Genomic DNA, 10,323 nt, shown 5'->3' with positions numbered 1-10,323 from the left:
CCTGAGGGCACTGGGGCGTGTCCCGGCTGCCTGCCGCGGCGGGGCTGGGTGGGGGGCCGACCCCTCCGCCACTTACAGAACAGGTTCTCCCCGCCGCGCCCCTCTGCCGGCGAAGCCTCGGCCGTCATTGGGCAGCCCGGTCACGCCCGGCTCAGGCGGTGCTGTTCTCGCGAGAGTTGGCGGGTGTATGTGAAGGCTGCGGACGGAAGTAAGGTCCTTTTTAGTGGTGGCGCGGATCGGCGAGGATGAAGGTAGGGTCTGGGTTGTCGCTGGTTGGGATTCGGGTGTTCCCCAGACACAAATGCCTCCAGTGTTATGTGTGGGGCCGCTGGTGGGGAGTGATGGTCCCTGGTGGTGGGGCTGGAGCGCCGCTGTGGGGCGGATGGGAGCGGATTGTCGGCGGGCTGACATGGCGGCCGCGCGGGCCTCGTTCTGTCAGTGGGGCTTCTGGCATGAGGCCGGGTTCCGGTGGCGGTCGGTACTGCTATGACAAGGCTATTTCGTAGTAGCAGGCCTGCGCTGTTGGTGCTGGGGCCTATCAGGGGGGCGCAGTGTGCGTTGGAGCTATGCCTGTGTCCAGCACAGGCCGTGCTCGAGATGAGAGTGCCAGAAGGCGTGCCCGAGGCTGTGGGCTTTGCAGCGGCCCCTAAAAGAAGTAAGGAACCACCACGAGTGTCGCTCACCTTAGGTTGCTTATTTAATTTTCTGATGCAGTGTATGTTGTAATGGACTTGCAGAAGAAGAGGAAACTAGTTTCTGGTGCTGTGGTAAAGCCAGTTTTACTGTATGAATGAACAAGTAATGCCGTCCAGTGTGGCCAAGAGCAGACCTGCCTGGCTGTCTTGAACACGATAGTGACAAGTTATGGCTAGTAAACATTCATGTAAGCAGTTGGGGAATTTCAGCTTTGAAATGCTAAGGTGAACCTGGCAGAAAAACTGTAATTTTTCTTTTAAAATGTTCCATGGGATGATTCAATCAAATGTGGGTTGGTTTTTTTTGCTTTTTCTAGCTGAACATCTCTTTCCCAGCCACTGGCTGCCAGAAACTCATTGAAGTGGATGATGAGCGCAAGCTGAGAACATTCTATGAGAAGCGGATGGCCACAGAGGTTGCGGCTGATAATCTTGGTGAGGAGTGGAAGGTAAGCATAGAAGGATGTGTTGGATCTGTCTGTATTTGAGAACCTTAAATCATAGATTTTCTCCAGTATGCAGTTGTTTCAGTAGGGTGTTTGTGTGGTATGCGTTTAGCCAGTATGTTGAAAGTTTCTCTGGGTATATATACTGAATTTGGTGATCAGGCTAGTTTGTTCTTCTACTTTGATTTATCTAAATGTTGTTGGTTGTTTTTTTTTCAGCGTTGTGATTAGAATTTCTTGCTGCTTCTTCCAGTAATTTTTTGCTCTTCATTTAAGTGCTGTCTTGGTATTCAGAACAATTTAAATCTGTACTATAATACTGCTGATCCCTTCTTTACTGAACAAGTTTAAAATTGTCTTCATTGCATTTAAAGTGCTGCTGGTGCGTGGGGAAAAAGTATGTTGGGTCTGATGGGTGGGTGTAGAATATGTGAGTGTTAATATGGACAGTTCAGCTGAATTCAGGTAAGTTGATGTTTTGTACTGCCACCCCCAAAAAGAAGGCAATAAAAGCTTTGCTTCTCATTTTCCCATATATTCCTATTCAAGATACTCGCGTTGTATGCAGATTTCTAGTTTGTGACAACAGGCTTTAGTTAGGTTTAGGATTAAGGATAAGCTAGACGATAATGGGCAAGCTTCAGTCTGGTGCACCTTAGACTAAACTTTGACTGGATAGAGTTTAATTTTTATATATATTTTTGTAGATAAGTAGAATAAATGTAAATTATGGTATGCAAAAGTATTTTTCATATCTCTTGGGGCAATGTTGGTTAAAGAAGTTGTTTCCATTAGCAGTAACAGTTATTTTTCCTGAGTCATGGGCACAGTGCCCTGTTTTGAACAGGAGCTTGTGATACAACTTCTCGTTGAATTAACAGAAATGTGTGAGCTACTACTGAGTGTGTTTCTGTGCTTTCATAGGGCTATGTTGTCCGAATCAGTGGGGGCAACGACAAACAAGGCTTCCCCATGAAGCAAGGTGTCCTGACTCATGGACGTGTTCGCCTTCTGCTCAGCAAGGGCCACTCCTGCTATCGCCCAAGAAGAACTGGAGAGAGAAAACGCAAATCTGTTCGTGGTTGCATTGTTGATGCCAACTTGAGTGTTCTGAATTTGGTCATTGTGAAAAAGGGTAAGAGGTAGAAGCAGGCATCTTGAAGGAATCTCCTTGCTAGTGGCTTTGGAGTTGTGTAGAAAGCAAATGGAGTCCCCACTTTAGAGTGTGAATGTAGCTTGAAATCCACTCTGGATATTACAATTGTGTAATTTTAAAACTGGTCACTGCAACACTTCTGTTGCTGCCAGCAATGTGAATGCATTAAATTGGCAAAAGTGTACCACAGGGTGGTGCTATTAGTAGCTGAAACCAAAGGAGCATCTGGTATTATCTTGAATTTTTATGCATTTTAAACTTATAATTGAAATTCATTAATGAAGCAAGCGTTCAGTAGATGCAGAATTGTCACATTTAAACTTATGTTCTCAAAGGTGAAAAGGATATTCCTGGGCTGACAGACACCACTGTGCCCCGTCGCCTTGGTCCCAAGAGGGCTAGCAAAATCCGCAAGCTGTTCAACCTTTCGAAGGAGGATGATGTTCGCCAGTATGTTGTGAGGAAGCCTCTAAATAAAGAGGGTAAGAGCTCAAATTTTACAACTCTTTGGTTTCATGGCATTGTCTATAGAGAAGTGTCCAGCCTCTTGCATTGAATGAAGTACACTATAGTAGTAGATGCAGGAGTTGTAACTTCTGGATAAGAAGAGTGTGTTTGCTTTGTTTCTTCTACCCCTATCTGCCCCTTCTGTCTACTTTAGCAGTTTGTTTTTAAATATTGGATAAAATCTGGAGTAGTGTTTGCTCCAAATATTTATTTGGTTCTAAGAATAATAAAATAATTGCTATTAAGAGAAAGTTAAATATGAGGTGGAATGTTTGTGGAAGCATTTTTATGAGTGGAGGATAAAAGCAGTATATAGAGAAAATAATATTTTTTTTTTTTCCCCCATTACTTACGGCAGCTTCTGAAACGAGCTTTTATTGGTAGGGTACTGTGTTGCTTACTCTACCTATCTTGCAGTTCTCTGCATTTGGCTTCTTTGCATTTCATCAGGGAACAGAAAGGGTGAGGACATTTAAGCAGAAGGGACATGATAAAGCTTAGGCACAGTGAAAGCTTGTTAGGTAAAAAGCTGCTGTTTTCTGTGTCAGAGGAACTGTTCTGTCCATGAAAGAATGTGACCAGGATGGACATCATACAGCTGTTTGTGACTAGTAGAAGTCAGGCAGCACTGAGTAGTGAAATTTTACATATGGGTGTGATAGTGCATTTTGTTTGCTCATTATGGGCTACGTAGGTCTGTTTTAGAGATACGCATGTCAAGCCTATGTGGACCTGCAGAGAGCTTTTTAAAACTGAAAACATTATGGTTAGATACGAAAGCTACATGATGAGTTTCCATATTCTTAACCATTCTGATTCTGGGGGAGGGAATTAAAGACAGGCTTGCTGAGAAGCTAGGAATTTTCACAAAAAATGCTGGAAATTGGGGATGTAATAATGCTTCATGGCTGATAACAAATCATGAACATTAAGACTATATTTTATAATTGATCATTTTTCCTGAAGATTTAACTGTATAAGCTGATATAATATGTAGCATGCCAGATACTGTTTGCATAACAGTAAATGGAACTTACTCGTAAGTTTGTTAGATGAGGCCTTTTTGGAAAATAATCTGCTGATCTGCAATGCTTTTTTAGGCAAGAAACCCAGAACCAAGGCTCCCAAGATCCAGCGACTAGTGACTCCTCGAGTTCTGCAGCACAAGCGCAGACGTATTGCCCTGAAGAAGCAGCGCACCCAGAAGAATAAGGAGGAGGCAGCAGAATATGCGAAGCTCTTAGCCAAGAGAATGAAGGTTCGTTTGCCCTTACAAATGAATATGATATATGGGATACCTCACAGAATCAAGGGATGTGATAAAGTTGATTGTTCACTTAGAGCTGCTTTGTACCTAGGGCATTTTGAATAGGAATACCTGAATATGAGTATAAACATTGCTGACCAAATGTTCTTTGAGCATTTTTGCCAGTCCAAGAATAGTAGAAATTTAATGCACCAATTAATTAATTGAGAGTTTATTTTGAAGAAAAAAGTCCGAGAGGTTAGAGCCTGTGAAGACAAGTTTTGCAGTAGCTGTTTGAGTGACTGGAGAAACAGGATCCAGCAGTTGACCTAGATGGAAGATAATTTGGCAAGAAGCCATTTGTTTGGATGAGTTTGTTCTTGCACCAAAAACCATAGCAACTGGCAAAGCAATGTTGTTGGAATATTTGGCACAGTACTTGTGTTTTCACAACTTCTAGATGGAAACTGAGAGTAGATAGACCTTTAGTATGCTGTGAACTCTGCATTAGTATTTCTACTGTGCTTTTGGGTCCATATTGTTTGAAGACATGGGTCTGTACAAATTTGTATACCTGTAGAATTCTGAACTGTGAAGAGGGGAAACTCTTTTGCTTCATTGACTTAAGGAATCCATTCTGGTAGCTTCCTTCAAGTTGCATTTTTTCTTCATTTGTAGATGTTTTGAAGCACTTGGTTACTAAGACATTAAACATAATTTAATTCATGCTGCTTTGTTTTTCAGGAAGCCAAGGAGAAACGCCAGGAACAGATTGCAAAGAGACGCCGGCTTTCTTCATTGAGAGCTTCTACATCTAAGTCTGAGTCAAGTCAGAAGTAAAGATGTACATGATACTGAAAATAAACCCTTTTGTGGTTAAGCTTCAGTATGAGACTTTTCAGTGCGTATTATTACCGGCTGACTCTTAAATATTTAGACTAAGGGTGGTAAAACATAAAGGCTGCAGGTGATTTTTTGGTAGGATTAAGTCAGTCACTAGAACAGATTCCCCAGGAAGTGGTCACAGCACCAAGCCTGTCAGAGTTCAGGGAGTGTCTGGATAATGCTTTGTCATACGGTTTAGTTTTAGGTAGTTCTGCGAGGAGTAGGGAGTTGGGTTTGATAGAATCATAGAATCAGCTAGGTTGGAAAAGACCTTTTAAGGTCATCAAGTCCAGCCATTACCCCATCACTACCAAGTCCACCACTAAACCATGTCACTGAAGGCCTCATTTACAGATTTTTTGAGCACTTCCAGGGATTCCACCGCTTCCCTGGGCAGCCTGTTTGAATGCTTGATCACCCTCTAAGGTGAAGAAATTTTTCCTAATATCCAATCTAAACCTCCCCTGGTGCAGTTTGAGGCTGTTACCTCTTGTGCTATCACTTCTTACTTGGGAAAAGAGACCAGGCACCTTCTTGCTCATCTTCCATAACAGGTAGTTGCAGAGAGAAATAAGATCCCTCCTGAGACTCCTCCAGACTAAACAGCTCCTGTACCATTTATTATAGGACTTACTCTCCAGATCCCTTCACCAGATTTGTTGCCGTTCTCTGGACCCACTCCAGCACCTAAATGTCTTTCTTGTAGTGAGGGTCCCAGAACTGAAAACAGGATTCAAGGTGCAGCCTTGCCAGGGCCCAGTACATGGGGATGATCACTGCTCTGGCCCTGCTGGTTACGCTACTGCTGATACAGGCCAGGATGCTGTTGACCTTGGCTGCATGGGCACAAGGTGGCTCATGTTCAGCTCCATCAATTAGTGCCGCCAGGTCTCTTTCTGCAGAGTAGCTTTCCAGCTGCTCTTGCCAATATCTCACAGTATCACAGTATGCTAGAGATTGGAAGGGACCTCAAAAGATCATCTAGTCCAATCCCCCTGCCGGAGCAGGAACACCTAGATAATGTTACACAGGAATGTGTCCAGGCGGGTTTTGAATGTCTCCAGGGAAGGAGACTCCACAACCTCCCTGGGCAGCCTGTTCCAGTGTTCCGTCACCCTCACTGAGAAGAAGTTTCTTCTCAAGTTTAAGTGGAACCTCTTGTGTTCCAGTTTGCACCCATTACCCCTTGTCCTATCATTGTTTGCCACTGAGTAGAGCCTGGCTCCATCCTCATGACATTCCCCCTTTATATATTTATAGACACTAATAAGGTCACCCCTCAGTCTCCTCCAAACTATAGAGACCCAGCTCCCTCAGTCTTTCCTCATAAGGGAGATGCTCCACTCCCTTAATCATCTTCGTTGCCCTGCACTGGACTCTCTCCAGCAGCTCCCAGTCCTTCTTGACCTGAGGGGCCCAGAACTGCACACAGTATTCCAGATGGGGTCTCACCAGGGCAGAGTAGAGGGGAAGGAGGACCTCTCTCGATCTACTAACCACCCCCCTTCTAATACACCCCAGGATGCCATTGGCCTTCTTAGCCACAAGGGCACAGTGTTGGCTCATGGTCATCCTGTCGTCCACTAGGACCCCCAGGTCCCTCTCCCCTACACTGCTCTCTAACAGGTCGTTCCCCAACCTATACTGGAACCTGGGGTTGTTCCTGCCCAGATGCAGGACTCTACACTTTCCCTTGTTATATTTCATCCAGTTATTCCCTGCCCAACTCTCCAGCCTGTCCAGGTCTCGCTGGATGGCAGCACAGCCTTCTGGCGTGTCAGCCACTCCTCCCAGCTTAGTGTCATCAGCAAACTTGCTGATAGTACACTCAATTCCCTCATCTAAATCGTTGATGAATATATTAAATAATACCGGTCCCAGTACTGACCCTTGAGGCACTCCACTACTTACAGGCCTCCAACTAGACTCAGCCCCATAGACTATAACACTCTGGCTTCTCTCCTTCAGCCAGTTCGCAGTCCACCTCACTACCTGATCATCCAGACCACACTTCCTCAATTTAGCTGTGAGGATGCTGTGGGAGACTGTGTCAAATGCTTTGCTGAAGTCAAGGTAGACCACATCCACCGCTCTGCCATCATCCATCCACCGTGTTATTTCCTCATAAAAGGCTAAGAGATTGGTCAAACATGATTTCCCCCTGGTGAAGCCATGTTGACTGCCCCTTATAACCCTCTCATCCTTGATATGCCTTAAGATGGCACCAAGGACAAGGTGTTCCATCACTTTCCCAGGGATGGAGGTGAGGCTGACCGGTCTATAGTTACCCGGGTCCTCCTTCTTGCCCTTTTTGAAGACTGGAGTGACATTTGCTTTCCTCCAGTCCTCAGGCACCTCTCCCGTTTCCCAAGACTTGGTAAAGATGATGGAGAGTGGTCTAGCAATGACTTCCACCAGTTCCCTCAGCACCCGCGGGTGCATCCCATCTGGACCCATGGATTTATGGATTTCCAGATTGCTCAACTGGTCTCTAACCCATTCCTCATCGACTAAGGCAAACCGCTCCGTTGACCTGACTTCATCTAAGGTCTCAGGGGTATAGGGCTCTTCAGGACTGCCTGCAGCAGAGTAGACAGAGACAAAGAAGGCATTCAGTAACTCTGCCATCTCTGTATCTTCTGTCACCAGGGCACCCATCCCGTTCATCAGTGGGCCTACATTGCCTCTGGTGTTAGTTTTGTCTGCCATGTACTTGAAAAAGCTCTTTTTGCTGTCCTTGACCCTTCTTGCCAGGTTTAATTCTAAGGATGCCTTAGTCCTCCTAGCTGCCTTCCTACATCCCCTAGCAGCAGCCTTATATTCCTCCCAAGTGGCCAGCCCCTCCTTCCATGACCTGTAAACTCTCCTCTTCCACTTGAGCATACCCAGCAATTCCCTATTTAGCCACGCAGGTCTCCTGGCCTCTTCCTTGACTTCCTACGTGTCGGGATGCTCCGATCTTGAGCTCGGAAAAAGCAATCCTTGAATGCCAACCAACTATCTTGGGCCCCTTTTCCTTCAAGCAGCCTTGCCCATGGGATTTCCCCTAGCAATTGCTTGAAAAGGCCAAAGTTTGCCCTGCTAAAGTCCAAGGTTGCAATTCTACTTGCTATTCTACTGGTCCTACCACACAAGATCCTGAACTTCACCATCTCGTGGTCGCTGCAACCAAGGCAGCCCTCAACCCTTACTGCTTCAACCAGACCCTCCTTGTTAGTGAGGATGAGATCCAGCAGCGCTCCTCTCCTGGTCGGCTCATCCACCATTTGCAGGAGGAAGTTATCATCCATACACTGGAGGAACCTCCTGGACTGCGGCTGGGTTGCTGAGTGGTCCTTCCAGCAAACATCAGGGAAGTTAAAATCCCCCATGACGACCACGGCCTGTGACTGTGAGGCCGCTCTCAGCTGCCTGTAGAAGGCCTCGTCAACTTCCTCACCCTTACCTGGTGGTCTGTAACAGACACCTACAACAGTATCGCCCCTGCCAGCCTGCCCCTTAATTCTCACCCACAGACTCTCAACTCGCTTGTCATCTGTCCCTGGACAGAACTCGGTGCATTGTAGTTCCTCCCGCACATAAAGAGCAACCCCACCACCCCGCCTGGCTGGCCTGTCTTTCCTAAAAAGGACATAGCCCTCCATGACTATATTCCAGTCATGTGAGCTGTCCCACCACGTCTCTGTAACTGCCACCAGATCATAGTCTCCTGACTTAACACAGGTTTCCAACTCCTCCTATTTCCCATGCTGCGTGCATTGGTGTACAGACATTCCAGGGAGCGAGCTGAGCACACCGATTTCACCCTAGGATTATAGGAGGCCTCCCAGTCTTCATTAATTCTGGAGCGCTGCCCCACTGGGGCAAGCCCAGCTACAACCCCACCCCCCTTCGAATCTAGTTTAAAGCTCTCCAAATGAGCCCTGCTAATTCGTGCCCCAGCATCCTTTTGCCTCTATGAGACAAACCTTTCTCACTTGTCATTGTCCAGACTGGTGCCCTATAAAACCAGCCATTATCAAAGAATCCAAAGCCCTGCCTGTAGCACCAGTCTCATAGCCAATTGTTCATGAACTGAATCTTCCCATTCCTTCCCACATCATCAGTGGAAGATGGAAGGAGTGCGGAGAAGATCACTTGAGCCCGAGACTCTTTCACCATCCGCCCCAAGGCCAATCTGTAGCATTGCATGATCCATATGGATCCTTTCCAACTCAAAATACTTTCATAGAATCACAGAAAGGCTTGGGTTGCAAGGGACCTTAAAGCTCATCTGGTTCCAAACCCCTGCTAGTCAGTGACACCTTCTACTAGACCTGGTTGCTCAAAGTCCAACCCAACCTGGCCCTGATCACTGCCAGAGGTGGGCATCCACAGCTTCTCTGGGCAACCTGTTCCACTCTCACCATCCTCATAGTGAAGAATTCATTCCTAATACCTAATCCAAATTGCCCTCTTTCAGTTTAAGCCATTACTTGTCCTATCCCTACATGCCCTTGTAAAATGTCATGGATGAATCAAATCGCACATACACATAGAATTGTTGGGTTTGGGAGAGACCTCTGGAGATCGTCCCCCCTGCTAAAGCAGGTTCACCTAGAGCAGGTTGCACAGGATTGTGTACAGGCAGGTTTTGAGTATTTCCCAAAAAGGAGACTCCACAACTTCTGGGCAGCCTGTCCTAGTGCTCTGCCACCCTCAAAGTAAAGAAGTTCTTTATCATATTCAGATAGAAGCTCCTGTGTTACAGTTTGTGCCCGTTGCCGCTCATCCTGTTGGTGGGCACCACTGCAAAGTGTCTGGCCCCATCCTCTAGACATCTGGCCCTGAAGATATTTGTGTGCATTGGTAGATCCCCTCTCAGTCGTCTTCTGTAGGCTGAACAGGCACAGCCCTCAGCCTTTCCTCATCAGAGAGATGTTCCAGTCCTCCCAGTCCTCTAATTGTCACTGTAGCCCTTCACTCCAGTAGTTCCTTGTCTTGTACTGAGGAGTCCAGACCTGGACACAGAAGGCACAGTAGTGTGGGAGGATCACATCCCACAACCTGTTGGTGTAGTGCTTTTCCTAATGGACCTCAGAATACCTCTGGCCTTGGCCACAAGGGCAAATGTTTTGCTCATTCACGACTTGTCCAGCAGGCCCCCCAGGTTCTCTCCCACAGAGCTACCTTCCAGCAGGTCAACCCCTAACCCATACTGGTGCATGTTATTTCTCCCCTAGTGCAGGATCCTGACCTTTGTTGAATCTTCATTAGGTTCCTTTCCACCCAGCTCTAGCCTGTCCAGGTTTTGCTGAATGGCAGTGCAGCTTTCTGGTATATCATCAATTCCTTCCCATTCTGTATCGGCAGCAAACACGCTGAGGGTACACTGTCCCTTCAACCAGG

At 46.5% G+C, this 10,323-nt stretch overlaps 1 protein-coding gene across 1 annotated transcript; it reads left to right on the top strand.

The window, feature by feature from the left end:
- The first annotated feature begins 96 nt into the window (after positions 1-96).
- On the top strand, positions 97-4,936 carry RPS6 (ribosomal protein S6). The gene is made up of 6 exons (XM_062635014.1): positions 97-251; positions 1,013-1,144; positions 2,066-2,276; positions 2,633-2,779; positions 3,905-4,062; positions 4,795-4,936. The coding sequence occupies exons 1-6, from the start codon at positions 246-248 to the stop codon at positions 4,888-4,890; spliced, it is 750 nt and encodes a 249-aa protein (XP_062490998.1). The 5' UTR covers positions 97-245; the 3' UTR covers positions 4,891-4,936.
- Positions 4,937-10,323: the final 5,387 nt, after the last annotated feature.

Source organism: Pezoporus occidentalis, unplaced genomic scaffold (assembly GCF_034315485.1).
Source record: "Pezoporus occidentalis ecotype Australia unplaced genomic scaffold, CSIRO_AGI_Poc_V1 ctg444, whole genome shotgun sequence".
NCBI lineage: Eukaryota > Metazoa > Chordata > Aves > Psittaciformes > Psittacidae > Pezoporus > Pezoporus occidentalis.
Note: the sequence above shows the minus strand (reverse complement) of the source record. Positions and strands in the feature narration are given on the sequence as shown.

Excerpts from the sequence above, each read along its gene's own strand:
- RPS6 (XM_062635014.1), top strand. Across the intron at positions 2,780-3,904 it reads GAAGCCTCTAAATAAAGAGG|GCAAGAAACCCAGAACCAAG; the intron begins GTAAGAGCTCAA and ends ATGCTTTTTTAG. Across the intron at positions 4,063-4,794 it reads TCTTAGCCAAGAGAATGAAG|GAAGCCAAGGAGAAACGCCA; the intron begins GTTCGTTTGCCC and ends TTTGTTTTTCAG.